This window comes from Podarcis gaigeae (genome assembly GCF_964106915.1).
Source record: "Podarcis gaigeae genome assembly, chromosome: 13".
In the NCBI taxonomy this organism is placed as follows: domain Eukaryota; kingdom Metazoa; phylum Chordata; class Lepidosauria; order Squamata; family Lacertidae; genus Podarcis; species Podarcis gaigeae.
This window is the reverse complement of record NC_139689.1, coordinates 17244251-17265581: the sequence shown is the minus strand read 5'-3', so window position 1 is coordinate 17265581 and position 21331 is coordinate 17244251. Positions and strand designations below refer to the sequence as shown.

The following is a 21331-nucleotide window of genomic DNA, read 5'->3' as shown; positions in this document are numbered from 1 at the left end:
CCTCCCATATATATATGCCTGTATTTTGTGTACAATATTGAACCTATTATATTTCTTATATTATTTTTATTTGCTTATTTAGTTTTAGTTTATGATATTGTTGTGGTCGATATACAGCAGATATATATAAAGCTAATCCGGATTTTTCTTTTCCTGTAACTCCATGAGCCGGCCGCTTCTTTGCATATTTATGACTCTTTATCCCGGCGCCTCTTCCTGCTACACTCGCTATTTGTTGCCTCTCCTCCGATTGGGCGCGACCCTCTGCTCTTTTTGATTGGTTGCAGTATTCCGCTCGCCTTCCACCAGCCACCTTTGATTGGGCCGCAGCTGCGTTCGTCACACCCTTTGTACCCTACCAGAGCCCAGCTCAGTGGCGATGGTGGGTTGGCTTCCCTGTGCTGAACCCGGGAAAACGCGCGTGGCTTGTTAGAAGGGGACGGATCCTGCCTGCTCTGTTGTCCTTTGGAGCCCAGGTAGGCTGTGTATGTTGCTTTGCTTTCGTTGAGAGCCAGACATGAGAGTTGCAGAGAATACACAGAGGTGTGTGTGTGTGTGTACACCGGGTTCTTAAGGGTGAGGGGAAAAGCCTTCTGCACATGCTCAAGTGATGTGCGCTCACTTCTGTTTTTTCAGGGCGTGAGCCGTGGTACTGAAAGCAGACTTTATGCAGCTCAGCACTGGAGAGTATTGGCTTAGAAAAATTTCTAATTCTGGGTGGGGGGACGCACACAGATGTGATGCACCTACACCTCCCTATGTGCCTGCAGCACAGAAGCCACAGCGTCTTGTGTAGGTGAAATAAGTTTGAAGCACGTGACTTCTCCCAAATCATCCTGGGAAGTGTAGTTTGTTAAGGGTGCATGGAATTGTTGCTCAGCGAGGACTCTTCCCAGGACTCTTTTTGAGGGAAGTGTTTTACATGTACGGTGCATAATGCAGCCAGAGATTTAGCCAACTGTGAAGACCCATTGAAATGAATAGACCTAACTGACTTAGGTCCATTAATTTCATTGGGTCTACTCTGTATATAACTTGGTTGGATACAACCTGCAGACAGTGTTCACATGTTGGAAAAGGCACAGGAGTTGCCATTCTCAAGAGTTCCCTGTGAAGAGGGATTGGTCTTTAAACTACCCTGGAAATTGTAACACTTGGAGGGGAATAGGGGTGTCCTAACAACTCTCAGCACCCTTAATGAACTACAGCTCCCATAATTCTTTGGGGGAAGCCATGACTTCTTAAAGTGGTATCACAAGGCTTTAAATGGTGTGAAAGAAGCTTCGGCTAAATTCTTTATCCTTTGCTGCTAACAACTACTTTGTTCAGCGAGCTTCTCTCCCCGCATCTCTTTCAGGCCTGGTCAATCATGGCATCATCGAAGAGGGCTGCCAGTGAGGGAAAGTATTGCAGAGACTGGGAGGAAGAGGAGGATCTGAAGGTCTGGCTTTGCCCTGTGGCAGGAGACAATGGCAAAGCAGCCTGCAGGTTCTGCAAGGGTACAATGCCTGCTGGCTACTCTGACCTTCGGTTGCACATGGCCACGGCTGAGCATCAGAAGCATTTGCCTCCAGGCTGTTCTGTGCCTTCGGCTGAGGATGAGCTTGGTGACCTGAAGCATTCTGGTACTGGAGCCACCATGCCCAGGAGGACAGAGGTAACAAACGGGAGACATTCTATGAGTGGGTTGTGTCTCTGTGTGAGTTGTAATTCCAGGGTTTCTGGAAGCATATCCATAATATCTTATCGGTATTGTGTATATATGTACCTTCAGAATATCCTGTGGATAGAAATATCCCATGGATATACATAGAAGTATATAAGTACAGTATAGCATATTCTAGTATTATTATTATTACTATTACTACTACTACTATTACTACTACTATTATTATTATTATTTTATTTATTTATTTAGCCTATACTTTTTGGGGACAAGTGGGGCTTTTGGACAGCAGGGTATAGATTAGTGCTTGACCTAAAATAGCTGCCAGGTTTAGCTCGCAACGCCCAATCTCTACAATTTTAAACTGCCAATAGCAAAGTGATGGAAAAAATCCTTACTAGTTGGTTGGAATGAAGGTGCACAGTTACCGTGACTTCCTTTGCCAGGCATTGTTCCCATCGGTCAGTTCACCAAAGGCAAAAGAGGAAGAAATGGAGGAGGTGTTGGTGAGGAACAGGAACGGAAATTCAGCAGAGGCGTTTCAGTTCAGCGCTGAGCCTACCTTGGAAGACATGTGAGACACCTTCCTTTCTCTCTTCCCACCTCACAGGCCCCACATTTATGGTTGATTATAACTTCACCCTCTCCTCCTTCCCACCCCCAAATCTGGACCAATGTGCAGGGGTCACTGGTGCCACTTGGGACTGGTAGGACAGAAGGCGGGGAGACTAACAGTAGGTGGCGCCAGAGCCACTGTAGGCAGAGCCATCCTGATTGGTTGTAAGTAAAGAGGCAGGCAAGTGGAGATTAGCCAAGAGCAAGTCTGAAGCTGCTGTGGCAGTGCCCCCTTCACCCTAATTGACCAGCCTCTGCTGAACACATCATCAACCTCTTTTCACCTCTCTGTCTCTCCCACAGCCGAAGACTCCAGTCAGGTTTCACAGCCGAGCGTGGCTGGGGGAAGTACCACCAGCCTCGGAATCTGCTGCTTGCCCTCGTCGGGGAGGTTGGGGAGCTGGCGGAGCTCTTGTGAGTACAGGTGACGGGCAGTATTTTGGGGAGGGAGGGGAGGGGAGGGGAGGAGAGGAGGTAGGCCTAAAGGTGCTTTCATAGAATCAGAAGGGTCCTTGGCGATCATCTGATCCAGCCTTGCCAACCTGGTGCCCTCCAGAGGTTGTTGGACTACAACTCCCATCAGCTGGCACCACCTCCGGAGGTAGTCTGTTTCACTTCCAAACAGCTCTTACTGTCAGAAAGTTCTTCCTGATGTTTAGTCGGAATCTTTCTTGTAACTTGAATCCGTTGGTTTGAGGCCTGTACTCCAGAGCAGGAGAGAACAAATTTGCTCCTTCTTCCATGGGACAGCCCTTGAGATATTTGAAGATGGCTATCATATCTCCTCTCAGTCTCAGTGGAACGGTTTCCCTCTGGAGATTTTGGACTATACTCCCTTGGAGGTTTTTAAGCAGAGGTTGGGTGGCCCTCTGTCATGGGTTCTTTTGTTGAGATTCCTGCATTGAACTAGATGACCCTCAGGGTCTCTTCCAACCCTACAGTTCTATGATTCTTTTCCAGGCTAAACATACCCAGCTCCTTCAACTGTTCCTCATAAGGCTTGGTTGCCAGACCCTTGATCATCTTGGTTGTCCTCTGCACACATTCCAGATTGTCAGTATCATTCTTAAATGGCAGTGCCCAGAACTGGGCACTCAGGGTAACACTTCCTGCATCCGAGGGAGTGGTCTGCAGTTGACGAAAGCTTACGCCACAATAAAGTTGTTAGCCTTTAAGATGGTGGCGGGGTGGACCCCTTTTCAGCCCTAGACCCACATTCCCCTTTCCCGGAGACAAAAGTGGGCAGAGCAGTCAGTCTAAATTTTATCTTCGTAAGGTAGGTTAATGTCTTTCTCTGCCTTTCAAGGACACATTTGAGCCAGGCAAAACCTCTCAAGGAGGCTGGAGGGAGAGGGTGAGGCCTAAGCAGAGTTCCAAGAGCAAGGCAGAGAGGCCTAGTGGGTGCAGTCAGCCCTCAGATGCCTCCCTCCTGCTTTAAGGTGTCCCATGAGCCTTTGCTGGCTTTGCTGCAACAAACCACCATGACTTCCCTTTGGAAGCTTCGAATCCCTTCTTAGCTCCTTCCCCTTCTCACGCCATCGTTTCTCCCCTGTTGCCCTTTAGCCAGTGGCGGGAAGAAGCCCCCGAAGGCCTCCCGGGCTGGACGGCGCCTGAGCGTGAAGCCCTCTCCGACGAGCTCAGCGATGTCCTCATCTACCTGGTGGCTCTGGCGGACAAGTGCCGCGTGGACCTTCCCTCGGCCGCCCTCCGCAAGATAGGGAAGAACCGCCTCAAATACCCGGCTGAGCGAGTTTACGGGTCGTCCAAGAAATACACCGAATACGAGAAGCAACAGGACGGTGCTGCTGCTTCTTCCGGAGCAGCGAGGGGAGAAAACTTTTGTGTGGCCTTGGGAGGCTCCCATCCTCCGGACACAAGCTGCGGGGACTCAAACGGCGCTGGGGCTTCAGGGCTCAGGCAGGGCAGCACCTCAAAACAGGCCTCGACTTCGTCGTAGTCTTTTGTGAGAGGAGTCTAGAAAGTGCTAATGCAAAGGGAGCGATGTGGGGAGGGAACGGTGCTGCCATTATTTCCTCCCTCTCCTTTTATGTTTTTGAAGGTTTAGATGATGCTCACACCAGGGAGGAAGGGAGCCCTATCTGGCAGGAGAATTGAAAGTGACTAGTCTGTGGGGGAAGGCCCTTCACTCTACGCAGGCATTATGACTTTACCTCAGATGTGAAACTGACAAGGGCCTTCTACACGCTTGGCCTCCTGACTACGGCCCAGTTAGATGCCTCCATCTTAGTTTTTGTTTTTTAAGAAAAGAAGCTGTGGGAAGCTGCCTGTTTGAACTGACTAATGGGAGGTTAGGGCTGCTTTGCATCTGGATTTTTCCTCAAGCTTTTTCCCCACTGTCCATTGGTGTGTGTGGAAGAGATGCATTCCCCCCATGGGTGTAAGAGCAGCTTGAGAAGCCCCTTTAAGCAGGGAAATGGTTGGAGCAGGGACCCTTGCCAGGGTCCTTCCTCTGCTCAAACTGGCAGTCTCCTGTGGCTGTTTTCATTTTAATACGTACACAGCCTTCAGCTCCTGAGAGACTATATCCTTTTCAGGCTGCGTCGTTGTACGTCCAATAAGCAACCATATTGGCTTTCTTGGTTACAGCATTACATTGAGAGCTTAAGAGTTAGGTAAAGGTAAAGGTACCCCTGCCCGTACGGGCCAGTCTTGACAGACTCTGGGGTTGTGCGCCCATCTCACTTAAGAGGCCAGGGGCCAGCGCTGTCCGAAGACACTTCCGGGTCACGTGGCCAGCGTGACATCGCTGCTCTGGCGAGCCAGAGCTGCACACGGAAACGCCGTTTACCTTCCCGCTGGTAAGCGGTCCCTATTTATCTACTTGCACCCGGAGGTGCTTTCGAACTGCTAGGTTGGCAGGCGCTGGGACCGAGCAGTGGGAGCGCACCCCGCCGCAGGGATTCGAACCGCCGACCTTTCGATCGGCAAGTCCTAGGCGCTGAGGCTTTAACCCACAGCGCCACCTGCGTCTTAAGCTTAAGCTTAAGAGTTACAATTTTTCTATTCTGGAAAAAATGACTTGTTTTAGTATTGTCTCCTTGAGGCCTCATCCACTGCCCAGTTTTTCAGCTATCCACGTGACCTCATGGCCCACGTTTCAAATAATAGTGCAGCACTTTTGTTGCTGAGTACTTTTGTCTGTCACAGTTAAATTTGTCTGGAGAAATAATCCTGAATAAATAGATCAAGTGGAAGTGAAAATAGGAATCCGTAGAGGAGCATCTGTTTGATGACAGGCTTCTTTGGAGATACATATTTTGTGCATGATAGTTTGTGGGAAAGTAGATGCATACAAATGATTTGGAGGTCTGTTAGGAAGCCAGTCTTCAGCCTTGTAAAATACATTTTATTTCCATTGAGCAGTCAGTCATTGTGTCTTATTGAAAGATACTAAAACAGTCAGTGGGCAATGGTGGGGTGAGGGCTGGGGGGTTGGAGAAAGAAGGGATATATATACACATATATATGATAGACAGGTTATCCAGTGTGATAATTTCTTAAGCCAGGGTTTGGGGGACCTGTGGCCCTCTGCATATTGTGGGGACTCCAACTCCCATCAGCCTCAACTAGCATGGGCAAAGATCAGGGATGTTGGGAGTTGTAGTCCAGTAACATCTGGAGGTCCACAGGGGTTTTCTCTCTCAAATACATAGCATACCCACCAACACTTAACTCTTCCATTTCCATTACCAGTGTGGCCCCCTGATTTGGCCACATAGAAGCAGAATTAAGTCTCTTTCCATCGGGATTCTCATAGCACTGTGGGAAAGGAGCTCTGCTGCCTTTCAGAGGTTGTCACACTGCTCCCCTTTGCTCTGCAGCATCTGTGCCTGCATCTTCTGCAGCATTTCCTGCATCCGACGGAGCTGGAGAAAGAGAGACGAGAGAGAGATGCTGAGGTTGCACTTGCCTTCGGTGTGGACCCACCTTTTTTGTATCGCTTGCCAAGTGCTAAGATGCAGCTGCTGAAGGACTCAGATCTAACATCGGACAGGGTCAGCAACTGCTAACTCCAAGGGAAAACACAAACACAAAGCCTTAAAACGTGCAAAGACTCACCTCCTCGTCTTTCTCACGAATTAATTTCTCTGTCTCGGCCAGAGGCAGGAGTGGCAGCTCAGTGGCACTTTGACGTGACAGTTTCCTAGGGAGGCAAAAGAGAGCTGTTGATAGAACACGGGAAGATCCTGGCTCCTGCTTGTACATTAGCTCTGGGGGAAAGCTGTAGCCCAGGGGTAGAGCACACCTGCCTTGCATGTGGAAGGTCCCAGGTTCAATCCCCGGCGTCTCCAAGTAAAGCTGGCGGAGAACCCTGCCTGAAACTCTGGAAAGCTGCTCCCAGGCAGTGTAGACCAGCATTCTTCAACCTGGGGTGCCCAGTCATAGCTGGACAACAATTCCCATCAGCCCTGACCACTGGCTAAGCTGACTGGGAGCGATGGGAGTTGCAGTCCAACAATATCTGGGGACCCCAGGCTGAAGAACAATGGGTGCAGGGCATTGCGGAGCTAGACGGACAAATGGCTGGACTCTGCGCAAGGCAGCTTGCTATGTTCACTGGATCATACCAATAAAGCAGTGCAGCATAGCGGCAAAGAGTGAATGTAGCATGGCAGGAAGGTGATGGGTGGAAGGCAGGATTCCTGGTTAACCATGAACAAACAGCATGCTAGTGTATGCAGCACATTCCGCCCTGCCTGCAAGCAGGGAGTGGGCTACATATGTACCCCTACCTGAAGCATAACTAACAGGTTCCCTCGCAGCTCTTTCCCCCAGTGCTTAAGCCAGGATGTGGGGAACCTTTGGCCCTCCAGATGTTGCTGAACTAAGACTCCCATCAAGCCTAGCAAGGTAGGACCTGGGATGACGGGAGCTGTAGTCCAGCAACATCTGGATGGGCAAAGGTTTCCCACATCTGCCTTAAAAGCACTTTGTTAAATTGCCAGTAGGGAGTTAAGCAAAGGAACTGGGACCTGCCAACTTACTCCTTGGTATTTGCTGGATAAAACTTCGTCTTTTTAAAGGCTATATCAGTGTGGAGTGTGCGCAGTTCCGTTTTATGATCATTTTCTTGTCTTAAATTAAGCAGACTCCCTCCAGCCTCTTGTTTCACCTCACAACTGAGCCCTCTGCCCTGGCTGCCCAAATCCTCTTCCCTTACAGAAAACAGAATCTGCTTACGCGCGGCTGCTGCGGTCTCGTGCCCCAGGTCTGGTCAGACTCTGAATGCACTGCGCACGGTAGTTTTCGTAATGGACTTCGTGGGTCACATCCTTTAAGTCCTGCATATGGGTTTGAATCAGCATGTTCCGAAGTTTGAGGAAGTCGCAGTGAGCCGCGTTTTCCACTAGGGGGTGGGGTGGGGGAAATAGGAAGTCGAGATCAGTAACTTCCTTTGACACAGCGCCCTCTGCTGAGTGCCCTCTTAATGCATCTTACCTTCCACTGTCCCCCAAGGATATTGCCGTCCCCGGAACACTTTGTCCTTCGACTCCTTGACCACCTGACTGGATCCAATTACAGCAAAGGGGATGCTTTGCTGCAGGAAGAACGCCAATGAGGCCTATTATTGCTCCACCTTTTCCATCCCACCCGACACTTTTCCCCCACAGAGGGAAGACCAGACCAGAGCTCCTCACCTTCATCTCCGCATCCTGAGCTTTGAACTCTTCGTCTTCATCCGAGTCACAGTCAGGAAACTCGTAGATATTGATCCCGTTTTCCTCTAACTCCTGCCGGATCTGTATGTCCAAAGGAATCAAAATGAGGAGCTAAAATACCCATGAAATGTAGCTGTGCAGAGGACAGGACTAGCAGTGGGGTGTGTGAAGAAATTGGCTCCAGAGGTGCAGGTATTGCAATGAGATTTCCTGTAGAGAGTGCTGGAGGCTCCATATCCTTACAGTAAGGTGTTTACTTCAGACAAGTGTGCTACTTGCTGCATGCATCTGTTCCAACCCAGCATATATGAGTTTTCCCTTCAACATCCCTTTCAGAAGCCTCCCACAGGAACATAGGGGGCTGTCCCACATGGTGTCAGGCCATTGGTCCATCCAGCTCAGTATCGTCTGCATTGATTGACAGAGGCTCTCCAGGGTTTCAGGTAGGGAGTCTACCTGGAGAGGCCAGGGATTGAACCTGGGACCTTCTGCATGCAAAGCAGATGTTCTTCCAGCTGAGCTACGGTGGCCCTTCCCCTTTCTCACCTTCTCTTTCTTGCGTTTCACCTCTGTTGGAGTCAAGCTGTCCGCCTTTCCAATCACCGGCACAATATTGACTTTGTCGTGGATGGCTCGGAGGAATACAATGTCCAGGGGGCGGAGCCTGTGGCAGAGGGGCGGGATCAAAATCCTTGACCCCTCTTTTCAGAGCCCCTGGCAGTTCTGCCTCCTACCCCCACTAACCCCTGGAGTCTCAAAGCTGGGCTTGTTTGCACAATTTGTGTTGAATTGTGATTGCCCCCTCTCGCCATTCATTTCATTTTTTAATAAAAACATTAAAAAACAATCAGGATTCCAGCCCACTTAAGATCTGGCTGCCAGGTTTGTGCTGATAAGCTGGGCCGTCAGCACTAAAGGAAGTTGGCACATGCTCAGTGGCACTTTATTATGCTGCCACTCATCCCAGAAGAAGAAGAAGAGTTTGGATTTGATATCCCGCTTTATCACTACCCAAAGGAGTCTCAAAGCGGCTAACATTCTCCTTTCCCTTCCTCCCCCACAGCAAACACTCTGTGAGGTGAGTGGGGCTGAGAGACTTCAGAGAAGTGTGACTAGCCCAAGGTCACCCAGCAGCTGCATGTGGAGGAGCGGGGAAGAGAACCCGGTTCCCCTGATTACGAGACTACCACTCTTAACCACTATGCCACACTGGCTCTCAGCAATGAACTAGGCGCTGGAAATAAAAACCATGGAGAGCTGCTATCCTTTCAAGCACTGAAAGACATGATCCTGATTCCCTATGGCCACACCCTAAAGCTCTACACATCTTACCCGTGTCCAAAGGGTGACAGGACATAGAGACAGCAGTGGACACGCCCATCCTGAATGTTCTTGCGGTCCAAGCCACTCTCATCTCGAAAGTACTGCTCAAACTGGGAATCAATGTAGTGGGCAATTGGCTTCCAGCTGCAGTAAAAACCAGGTAGGGGAAGAAAGGGGGATGAGGTGGTGAGAAGGCCCCATTGCTAGTCAGAATCATACACACACCCCACCGAATCCTAGTTTCCTTAGCTACATTTACGTAATGAGGGGGACTAGAGCCTGGATTGATCTTTAAAGGCCAGGAGGAAGATCAGCTACTTCCACATAGACACATATCACTTGCCTGTTGTCTGAGGGAATGTCATAGGACATCAACGTTCTATCTGAGGCATAACAACAAACCATGGTTTCCTGTGGCATGTCCACCAAACCAGGATCTTAAGCCCAGTTTGGTTGGCATCATGTCTGAATCCGAAAGCTATGGTTTGGCCCATTGCTTCGCTCTCAAAGGCCACTGCTTGCAACAGAATCTGGGGGTTCCCAAGATAAGGAGGGGAAGAAAGTAGGGGCGCACACTGTTATTTGCTTGTAACATCTGAAACAGTTAACATAAGCCATGGTTTGAGGTCTCAGTGCAAACCAACCGTCTGTGGTGCTTGCTCTACAGTGAAAACCAGTCATTGGAATAGGGTGGGCAATCCTTTTTCAGCCAATGGCCACATGTCCTCCTGGATAATGTTGCCAAGAATTATATACAAGAAGTGGGTGGGACCTGTCTTTTCCTCACTGCCCTCCTCTTATTTCTCTTTCATATACTGCTTTCCCCCCTCCTGCCACCTGCTCACTTCTGCATTAGATGTTATAACTGGGTGCTGAACATGCATGTATGAACTCTTTCCTCATCCTCCATCCTTTGGGCTTTCAAAAGTAGACAAGATATGCTTTCTTCGCTTTACTCTCAAAGACCCAATAAATATTGGCTTTCAGCACCCCTAAATTTGGGGTACCCACTTCCCACCCATGAATCCTTGATTTCCCCAGATCTGGGTCCCAGATCCCACCTTCCCTGCTATAGCACTTTTTCATCCCTTTGCTTCTTCAGAAGTGGGGCACAGGAATACATCCAGCTGGCCTCTTACCACTCAGTGTTGTCCACTGCATCTCCAAATCCTGGGGTATCGATCACCGTCAATTTCACTTTCACTCCCCTTTCTTCAATGTCTACCGCATGCTTGACAATTTCCAAAGTCTGGGGGATCCTGCCTGCGAAGTGGGGGAGGCAGGGCAGTAATAGCAATGGGGTCACCTTCTCAGCTCTCCCCACCCCATCCAAAAACACTGCAGACTGGAGCTGCCATCAGTCCTTACCTTGCGCATCCGGGAGTATCCGGTCCTTGTATAGATCTGTCAAGAAGAGGCTATTGACAAGAGTGGATTTTCCCAGCCCAGATTCTCCTATTGGATGAACATGAAGGTATCAGCTGATGATCCTTGAACTTGGAGGAACTTGATTAAGACAGGAATAAGCCTGAGAGACTAGTTTTCTGGTTTTCAGGTCTGGAGATGCATGAGGGATTTTATTTCTATGAATTCCGATGCAAACCTGACCTCAACGGATGCCTCCTGTACTGATCATCTTTCAGTTATGTCTCCAAATTTTGCAGTACAGTCCTTGGCTCAAAAAATGCACCAACTTGAAAATGCATATTTTTTTAAAAATAAGACAGCTTAGAAATGCTTACAGTGAGATAAAGTACACATTTACTTATTTAAACAAATTATCATATGGGTGTTTTTTTTAAAAAAATTGTAGATTAATGCAGACTTGGTACAAAAATGAATTTATGAATAAACATAGTAATTTAACACGGCCTGGAAACAGACTGGTCTGTCCAGCCCTAGTCAGGATTCTGATTTCTGTCCCTACCTCTGGAAGCAGAATATATCCTAGTGCAGGCTTCCTCAACCTCGGCCCTCCAGATGTTTTGAGACTACAATTCCCAGCGCCCTTGACCACTGGTCCTGCTAGCTAGGGATCATTGGAGTTGTAGGCCAAAAACATCTGGAGGGCTGAGGTTGAGGAAGCCTGTCCTAGTGGGTTCGAGGAGCAGGCCTGAGAGACTCGCCTCTCCTATGACACTAAGAAGTGGATGTGTCTCAAGATACATTCTAGTGTGGCTTGGAACAAAAGGCAGCCAAATTGCCCACTGATCAGTCGCCATCAGTGTTTTGACCAGGGGGTTGGGCACGTTTTTTCAGGGCAATCGCTTCTGGTCACACTTTCAGGGTCCACCAGCCAATGGTGGGCAGGCCAGAGACAAAAGTGGGCTGAGCCATTCATGTGAATGCTACCACTGTATAGTAGGTTAGCTTCTACACAACCACACTCACCCACTCTTCTCTATCCAGACAGCCAAAAGGCTCGATCACAGGTCAAAGCAATGGCAGACCTTGGGCTTTAAAATTTCAGCAGCGCCACCAAAAGGAGGAGTATCAGGAAGAATGGATGAAATTTAAAGACTATTTAGCTAAATATGTTAAGATAACTTAATTGGAAAAGCTTGCAAATCATAGATAGGCTTAGGATTTAAATATGTAAGGATAAGACTTAAGATGTTTAAAGCTAAATTAGAAAGAATGAAAGATGTTAAGTGATCAAGTAATTTTTTTGAGAAAATCGTTTTTGGAAAACTGTTAAAATGATATATAATGAAATTCAACCAAGGGGATTTGAGGAAGTCACTTAATAATGTTACCAAGATTTAAACAGGATGTATGTATGTTTGTTTGTCTGTCTGTTTGTTTGTTTTGAATTTTGGAAAATTAATAATAATAATAAAAAAAACTTCAGCAGCGCCTTGTGCAACGCCAAATTTCAGTGCCCTCCCCCCCCCCAACTGGCCTGCCGTTGTTTGTCATTGTTGCAGAGCGCCCTGCAGCACCCTCTCAGCTCGGCACCTAGTGGGGGGAACCAGTCGTGCTCCCCTAAATCCACCTTTGGTCAAATAAAAAGAATGTGTGGTGTTCAAAGCCCAGTCAGGGACGGGGAGGAGGGTCTTGTGCCCTACAGAGTGCCCTGAGGACCAGGCAGAGAGGTCTGAATGGCTGCACTTGGTGCGCAAGCCAGAGTCTGTTCCAGAACCTGGTCTGAACCAGGCAAAATCCAACACTTAAGGGCACCTCTTCATTTTGCACGACAATAGCATGGAAAGGAAAGAGAGCCGCAGGGAGTGTGTCTAGATGCATTCAGAGGTGTTGGAGCTGGTAAAGATGGAGAAAGTGGGTCTTTTCAACATGTTACCTGCAACCATCAGAGTGAAGTCAAACCCCTTCTTTACAGACTTTCTGTGGACTTGGGTGGGCAGAGTTGCAAATCCAACGTAATCTTTGTCCTGAGGCAGACAAGAAAGCTAGTGTCAGGAGGAGGCGTCCCACTGTCTGGTCCTTCCAAGGTGTTCAGAGAGAGACTCAAAAGAAAACAACTCAAAGGAAGAAAGGCAAAAGAGAGTCTATCTTACGGGTTTCTTACCATAATTGGTCTCTAGTTGTACGGAGGAGACGCTGCAGGGATGTCAGTGTGCACCTTGTTGGCTCAAACACCAACTTCCTGTGGCGGTGAAACAGGAAGCCAGATCTGTACCCGTATCAAAGCATTGTCATCTCCCATTGGTTGGCCTATTTTCATTTCCCTCCTTTCCTTCCACCTGTGGGTAGCACACATTTCAAGTTAAAATATCACGGCTTGGAAGGTTGTGTGGGAGCTGACTGACGCACTGCCTTTTCCTCAGCTCTTATGCTCATGGGACAAGCTTGTAAATGGTGACTGAGGTCACTTCTCGCCCCCTTGTTGCAACCCATTTCCTCACAAAAAAACAGTGCTCAAGGGGGCTTATGAAACACGCACACACAGAAGAGAGGCTTTGGGTACATTCACATTGCCACTTACTCTGCATTCAGTGGGCTCCCTGTGCCGGTTTTTGAAGCTGCATTTGCATGACGTTTAGCCACAAGCCGTATCAGACCTGTAGTTTCTTGGCAAATACTGCTGTTTGGTGCGTTTTCCCCTCTAACCAGGTTCAGTCCAACTAGAAAACTTAAGCCACATTCACTTTGTACTTAAAAATGGTGTGGACATTTGAGACAGGCATCACGCATGCACAGACGAGCATGCATGCACAGGTGACAACTTCACGAAGAAGAAATAAAATCATTATTGAAATCATAATCAAATAAAGAGAACACATTTTTTGTGTGGATGAGGAGAGTTAGACCTAATACAGTGGTACCTCAGGTTACATACTCTTCAGCTTACATACGCTTCAGGTTACAGACTCCGCTAGCCCAGAAATATTACCTCGGGTTAAGAACTTTGCTTCGGGATGAGAACAGAAATCGTGCTCCGGCAGCGCGGCAGCAGCAGGAGGCCCCATTAGCTAAAGTGGTGCTTCAGGTTAAGAACAGTTTCAGGTTAAGAATGGACTTCCGGAACGAATTAAGTACTTAACCCAAGGTACCACTGTATAAAGGAGATTACCCAGTGAAAGCAAGCTCACACCCCTCATTGACAGATAGGTAGCCGTGTTGGTCTGCCATAGTCAAAACAAAACAAATTTCCTTCCAGTAGCACCTTAAAGACCAACTAAGTTATTTCTTGGTATGAGCTTTCGTGTGCATACAAACCCCTCATTGAGTTTGTATACGTACTTAAGGTACATATGCAAGGGGCTCGTTTGTAATTATATTTTGGGAATGATTCATGTTCTTATGTGTTGTTTTATACTTTCTGGATGTCCCATGATCTAGTGCTGGATTTACGTATAAGGTAAACAAGCTATAGTTTAGGGCCCCACACCCTTGGGGGCCCCAAAAAATTTAAAAGGAAAAAAACAACTGGATGTACATTTCCAAAATATAAAACAACAACACCTACATACAACAACAGTGTTTTGTGTTGTGTAGGTTCCTATGATGTAAGTAATGGGCCCCACCTGCGAGCCTACTCCTTAAAACATCACTGGTAAAATACATATTTTATTATGTGCAAATGGCTTCAGATACCTAGTACATCGATAAATTACCATATAGCGTATATTCAACATAAAAAACAGCGACAATTTGTTGTTGACCAAGGACAGCTGGACGTATAAAGGGCCCCATTACCCCTTCAGTAGTTTAGGATTTCATCAAACCTAAATCCGGCCCTGCCATGATCATATTATAAAGCAATAAAAATAAACCTGTGTGTTGTGAGCAATTTTGATTCTGAAAGTGTGGCCCAGAAAAGAAAAGAAAAAGCCTTTGAGCCTCTGCATTGGCTCTCTCGCAGCTTCCTTCTGTATTGTGTCTGTTCCCCACCCAGCCTCTAGGGGGCTCCTGCTCTCCCTGTACTAATGCAGAACACAGGAAGCAGGCAAGCAAGCCATACAGTATACTGTACAGTATCTGCTTAGTTGCTTCGGTGCTGTGTCTGTGTGTGATTGGTGGAATCCACAGATTTTGCTCCAGCTGACTTTGCTCCAGCTGAATTCCAGCTGCTCCCCCACCCTACCTTTTTTTTTTTTTTTTTTAAGGCAGACCCACCACGCAGAGTGTCTGCCACTATTCAGCTCTGGATGCAACTAAAGCACGTGTAAATGGGGCCTTCCAGACTGTTGCGATTTCCAGGCAGGACTCAAGTTAATGTGCCAGTAAGTTCAGGTTTTGCCATTATAGTTTGCCTGGAGAGTTTTGCACAGCAAACCCAGAAGATCAGATTTTCTGCGATAAGGAAAGTGATGGGAAAGTGCACTGGGAAGGGTTGGAAAGCCCTTTCTTGGATGCAGCGTCGCCTGAGCTCCCTACAAACAGATCGGGTTGAACGCTTAGTAAACAGGGGACTTCTGCACCCGAAATACTGTACCTGTAATTTTATTTATTTACAGATAGGTAGCCGTGTTGGTCTGCCATAGTCAAAACAAAAAAAATTCCTTCCAGTAGCACCTTAAAGACCAACTAAGTTAGTTCTTGGTATGAGCTTTCGTGTGCATGCACACTTCTTCAGATACACTGAAACAGAAGTTACCAGACCCTTCTATATAGTGAGAAGGTGGGGAGGGGTATTACTTAGAAGGTGGTGGGAATGGGTGATTGGCAGATAGCTGTGATGAGCCTGTTGACGACTCTTAACGACTGCAATAGGTCTTACAGGAAAAAGCAAGGGGTGAGAAGGTGAAAAATGGCTTTGTCATGTATAATGAGATAAGAATCCAATGTCTTTGTTCAGACCAGGTCTCTCCATGGTTTTAAGTTTGGTGATAAGTTGCAATTCAGCAGCTTCTCTTTCCAGTCTATTTCTGAAATTCCTTTGTAGTAAAACAGCTACTTTGAGATCTTGTATAGAATGTCCTGGGAGATTGAAGTGTTCTCCTACTGGTTTCTCTGTCTTGTGATTCCTGATGTCAGATTTATGTCCGTTTATTCTTTGGCGTAAGGTCTGGCCTGTTTGTCCAATATAGAGAGCTGAAGGACACTGTTGGCATTTGATGGCATACACAATGTTAGACGATGAGCAATTAAATAGTCCCGAGATGGTATGTGTGATGTTGTTGGGGCCAGTAATGGTGTTGTCCGGGTGTATGTGGCAGCAAATAAATAAATATTTATTTATTTATTTTCTTCCATCGCTGTTGTCCTTTCTTCTGTCATGAAAGTTAGGACAATGCTCTAGTTACAGGTAGGTAGCCATGTTGGTCTGCCATAGTCAAAACAAACAAACAAACAAAAAATCCTTCCAGTAGCACCAATAACTAACTTAGTTGGTCTCTAAGGTGCTACTGGAAGGAAATCTTTTTTATTTTGTTAGGACAATGTATTCACCAGATATTTAATAACATGTGCCTTCATCCTTGGGCCATTATTGGTAACAGGTGCTAATTTCACTAATTTAACACGGTCTTCTTCTTAAACTGGGGGGGGGGGGGAGCCTCAGAGCCAAAACTCTCTTAGATCCAATTACAGTGGTACCTTGGGTTACATACGCTTCAGGTTACAGACTCCGCTAACCCAGAAATAGTGCTTCAGGTTAAGAACTTTGCTTCAGGATGAGAACAGAAATCACGCTCCGGCGGCATGGCAGCAGTAAGAGGCTCCGTTAGCTAAAGTGGTGCTTCAGGTTAAGAACAGTTTCAGGTTAAGTACGGACCTCTGGAAAGAATTAAGCACTTAACCCGAGGTACCGCTGTATTGCAAACTTCTCCAGAAACTATTTTGGCTAAAGGGGCAGGGCATACGTACTATACACAAACCACTCTCATCAGCCTATGCATGGACGCGTAGCCAGGAATTTTGTTGGGGGGGGCAGCCAAAGTTGTTGAGCTTTTAGGAAATCATCCCATGAAGACGACATTACGGGGGGCAGGCTTCTACTGGGAGAGGCAGGCTTTGGCTGGGGGGTTAGAACCTCAGATAATTGAGTAATTTCAGTACTTTTCAATAATATTTGTGGATATTATTGCCCTCTGCCTAGCTACACCCATAAGCCCCTGCCAGGGATGTAAACCTACCAGTGGCTTTGGCAGGTGAGTGGGGCTGCCTTGACATGAGGCAAAGGAGCAAGAGAGTTGGTGGGGTTTTCTTGAGGGAGGGGCACCAGTCTGCTATACTCCATGCCTATTGCTTGAGACAATTGCAAGCCTGTTTCCTTGTTTTGAAATAGGTATTTTATTGATTTTCGCAGAAGAATAATGAACACAAAAAACTTGGAGTACAATTCATCAAACACAGATAGCATCATAAAAGTACACACACAGTTTGTTCACAAAGTTGATCTCTCCATAGTGAAACTTGCGGCTGTGATAAAGATACTGATTTTGTTTATATACTCAAGAATCAAAGACCATATACGCAGAAAATTGTATTTCTTACTTTGCCCTTTTAGCACTCTGCTGTGCTGAGTCAAACGTTCGGAGAACATTATTTCCTTAACTCGAGTAAACCATGACTGCAAAGACCCTGACCCATTTGCCACCTGATCGCAATTCCCATAAGTTCTTATTTCCCCCTAATGTGTTTTATTTTTGTTTTTTAACACATTACGGCCACAGAGGCTGCACTCAACCTCAGAAGACTTTTGTAGGAGGAGGAATTTTCAACCCTGTCCCCCCTCTGGCAGTTTTTCTGCTGAAAAGTCTTCCACCCACAACCACATTGCCTTTTCCTCCACTCACTCTTACATGTATTTTTGAAACAAATTGCCAACTTCCGTTTCCCCCATGCGCTCGCTCGCTCTCTCTCTCTCTCTCTCTCTCACACACACACACACAGCAGTGTGTAGCACTGTTGTAAGACTTGTCTCTGTAGATGATTTGTCATTCAGGAAGCATCTATAGCCTTGAAATGAACATTAAACATTTGGGAGTTCTTTGCTCAAGTCCATGATGCCTATCTGGCCAGTCTTACAGGTCCATTCGCAGTGTGATCAGATGCCAAAGTCACGGCAGTGTGTGTGTGTGTGTGTGTGGTTGCATTGGTGTAACTCCTTCCCTCATTGCGCAGGTGCCACCCCTCGCGCATATGCATATTCAGAGTCTTTCATCACCCACGTTTCCTCTCCTGCCCACATCATACCCCTTTGCTTTTTGTACCACGTGGGGGAGCGAAAGTAGCAGTACGGTTTTGAGATTTGGAAGCTTAAGAGTCTCCCCTCTTCCCCACTCTCCTTCATCTTCTGCCATAGCCGCTTGCTCCTCTTGAATCTGTCTCTTGGCTTGATCAAACTATTCATCTGGTGCCTTCCTGCCAGTCATGTCCTCCAGAAAATAAGCTCTTGAACCGTTTAAGCCGCTGCTGCTGCTGCTGCTGCTGCCACCACCCAGGATGCCTGGCCTACACCTTCCAGTCTACTTTCTGACACTGCTGATCAGCTTGGCTCTTCAAGGTAGGTCGGAATTGATTCAAGCGGAATTCTCTGTCTTGACTGAGACTGGAGAGAAAGTCTGCTGGCACAGATACCATGTTTAGGTAGGATGGGCAGATTGGACCTTTGCAGGTTTGGGAATTGCTGGGGTGAATTGCTGGCTGCATGTTGCGTGTGTGTGAGAGAGAGTTTTTTTGGAGAGTTCCAGGGCATGGTGTGTAGTTACATGAGGCTGATACCTTGGTAAAGCTAAGCAGGTTTAGCTCTGGTCAGTGCCTGGATGGGAGACTGCCTAGAAACCACATGAGCAGTGCTCTGGGTTCCTTGACAGAAGAAAGGCAGGATGTGAATGTAAGAGAAGAAATAAAAAGGAGGCACAAAGGTTTTAAAGTAGACAGGTGATCTAGTGCTTCGTCAGGCTTGCTCAGGGGCAGAGCTCACGCTTTGCTTCCAGATCCAATCTCTGGCAACTTTGGGAAGGACTTGGGGAGACACCTGTCTGAAATTCCGGAGCTCTGCTGCTAATCCATGTTAAGCTACAGGCAGTTAATTTGTAGTCCTGCTAAGACGGCAGTGCCCCTTGGCCCAGGCACCTTGGTCAATAATGAAGGTGGATGATGGAAATTTAGACCAAGGGCCTCAGGAGAGCTTCAGGCTCCCTGCCCCTGAGGTATGGACAATACTAAGCTATATGTTCTGTGTCATGTACTTCAATATTTTTTGTAGCTTTTTGTAGTTGTTTTCACTATTATTAAAGAATTTTCCTTTGTCATTTTGGTTGTCTATATTTATATGTACTTATTTAAAGCAAAATAAAAGTATTAAAAAAATTAAAAAGAAATACTAAGCTAGATGGCCTAATAGTCTTCATTTCCTAGTTCCTCCTTCTGCTAACCGAATTAGCAGCCAACTTTAATAATTGTGCAAGTTACAGATTTGCCAGAATGTCCATTGAGACTTCCTGCTTTCAGCGGTAGCTATTTCTTGACGGTATGCATTTGGAGAGGTTTTTTTTTTTCTGGAGTTACTTGTTCCCTGAGGTTTGCTTCCACTTATCTTCAGAGGTGTGGAGAACCCCCAGATGGGGTTACCGCGTATTCCCATCTTACCCTGATCTGTAGCAGAGCTGTCAATTTCTGGCAAGGGCCGGGGGGACAGCTGGGAATTGTATCTCAGTGAAGGGTCTCTTAACAACTTTGAGCACTCTTAACAAACTACAGTTCCCAGGATTCTTTGGAGGAAGCCATGACTGTTACAGTGCTACAAGCAGGCTTTAAATGCATGGAGTGAATATCAGAAGGATACTCTGTGTCCATTATTCAGTGGTCTGAATACCTTTACTGTCCTTTCTACATTTGAACATATACAGAATTTTGTTATCATTGGTCTTATTTGGATATATATTTTTGGACAAATGGATGGCTTATATTAATATGTATGCTTAAATTAGATTTGATGGATTATTCTTATTATTGTGAGCCAACGTTCTTACTTTTGTCTTTCTGTTACATTTGCAACTTTTTGTTTCATTTTTTAAAAGATCTACACAATGTCAAAACGCACGTTTAACATCACATGCAGTTTGGCCCGAAGAGCGTTTCAGTGAGAAATGCAAGTTCAGATCCCAGCTGTGCAACGAAGCTCCGGCCAATTCACTCACCCCGCCATCTAGATGCTCTCATTTCATGGATGTTAAAAAAATTGTGTGCTGCTTTTCTTTATAAACTCTGAGCGCTTAAGGAGAAAAGTTAAAAGACAAAATGTAAAACATAGCTTCATCTTAAAGGTAAAGGGACCCCTGACCATTAGGTCCAGTCATGGCCGACTCTGGGGTTGCAGTGCTCATCTTGCTTTATTGGCCGAGGGAGCCAGCGTACAGCTTCCGGGTCAAGTGGCCAGCATGACTAAGCTGCTTCTGGTGAACCAGAGCAGCTCACGGAAATGCCGTTTACCTTCCCGCCGGAGTGGTACCTATTTATCTACTTGTACTTCAGGTGCTTTCAAACTGCTAGGTTGGCAGGAGCAGGGACTGAGCAACGGGAGCTCACCCTGTCGCGGGGATTTGAACCGCCGACCTTCTGAACGGCAAGTCCTAGGCTCTGTGGCTTAACCCACAGTGCCACCCATGTCCCTTAGCCACATCTTACAAAACCACAAAATGAGAGAATGATACATGTCCAAAATGCAAAACAACAACAGCGACAGCAGTGAGCGATTGAATGATAACCAGGAAAACAGCCAAAGCAACCCTGTAGAAATAGGGTTCATGTTTTGGTAAAACCAAGGTTTTGCCTCGCGACTAAGATCATCCTCATTTATATCACACCACAACAACACACCAACACACACAATACCCTACACTATCCCCTAGCTGTCTTCATTGCCATCATCACATCATCTTTCATAGAAATACAGTGGTACCTTGGTTCTCAAATTTAATCCGTTCTGGAAGTCCGTTCCAAAACCAAAGCGCTCCAAAACCAAGGCACGCTTTCCCATAGAAAGTAATGCAGAGTGGATTAATCCATTCCAGACTTTTAAAAACAACCCCTAAAATAGCAATTTAAATGAATTTTACTATCTAACGAGACCATTGAAAATGAAAGCAATAAATAATGTACAGTGGTACCTCGGGTTACATGCACTTCAGGTTACAGACTCCATTAACCCAGAAATAATACCTCGGATTAATAACTTTGCTTCAGGATAAGAACAGAAATCGTGCTCCTGGCGGCGCAGCGGCAGCAGGAGGCCCCATTAGCTAAAGTGGTGCTTCAGGTTAAGAACAGTTTCAGGTTAAGAACGGACCTCCGGAACGAATTAAGTACTTAACCCGAGGTACCACTGTACTGCAGTCACACAATCAATCAATCAATCAGTCAGTCAGTCAGTCAATCAGTAGCTGAACTGAGTTCCACACAGTCACATACAAAAAAGAGCCACAAAAACAGAAAATAAGTAGCAAAAGCAGACAGACATCAGTGTAACACTCAAAATGTAATTGTGGCACTCAAATCTGAAGTGTGGCACTCAAAACGGGGCACATTTGGCTTTTGAAAAATTGCGAACATTTTTCAAAAGCCAAATGTGCCCCGTTTTGAGTGCCACACTTCAGATTTGCTTCCAGGTTTGCAGTGTTTGGGTTGCAAGTTG

The 21331-nt window shown here is 46.6% G+C and overlaps 3 protein-coding genes across 4 annotated transcripts in view; 2 read left to right on the top strand and 1 right to left on the bottom strand.

The window, feature by feature from the left end:
* Nucleotides 1-329: 329 nt before the first annotated feature.
* Nucleotides 330-4913, top strand: DCTPP1 (dCTP pyrophosphatase 1). Its single transcript, XM_083707534.1, has 5 exons — nt 330-476; nt 1358-1657; nt 2113-2240; nt 2585-2695; nt 3845-4913. The coding sequence occupies exons 2-5, from the start codon at nt 1370-1372 to the stop codon at nt 4236-4238; spliced, it is 921 nt and encodes a 306-aa protein (XP_083563660.1). The 5' UTR covers nt 330-476; nt 1358-1369; the 3' UTR covers nt 4239-4913.
* A 709-nt stretch (nt 4914-5622) lies between these two features.
* Nucleotides 5623-14635, bottom strand: SEPTIN1 (septin 1). Its single transcript, XM_083707498.1, has 12 exons — nt 14523-14635; nt 12815-12989; nt 12587-12677; nt 10654-10740; nt 10425-10548; nt 9295-9429; nt 8509-8626; nt 7942-8043; nt 7742-7841; nt 7484-7649; nt 6362-6446; nt 5623-6168 (listed from the first exon to the last, which is right to left on the bottom strand). The coding sequence occupies exons 2-12, from the start codon at nt 12815-12817 to the stop codon at nt 6088-6090; spliced, it is 1092 nt and encodes a 363-aa protein (XP_083563624.1). The 5' UTR covers nt 12818-12989; nt 14523-14635; the 3' UTR covers nt 5623-6087.
* Nucleotides 14636-14724: 89 nt separating this feature from the next.
* ITGAL (integrin subunit alpha L) overlaps nt 14725-21331 on the top strand; it is a 38631-nt gene continuing 32024 nt past the window's right edge. The window contains exon 1 of one of the 2 annotated variants that reach the window (XM_083707308.1): nt 14725-14972. Coding sequence is in view for 1 of the 2 variants with exons in the window: in XM_083707307.1 (XP_083563433.1) it covers nt 18139-18199 (61 nt within the window). In the remaining variant the exon portion in view is untranslated. Of the gene's footprint in view, nt 14973-17862; nt 18200-21331 lie in introns of those variants that run through there. The other variant, XM_083707307.1, reaches the window with a different exon arrangement.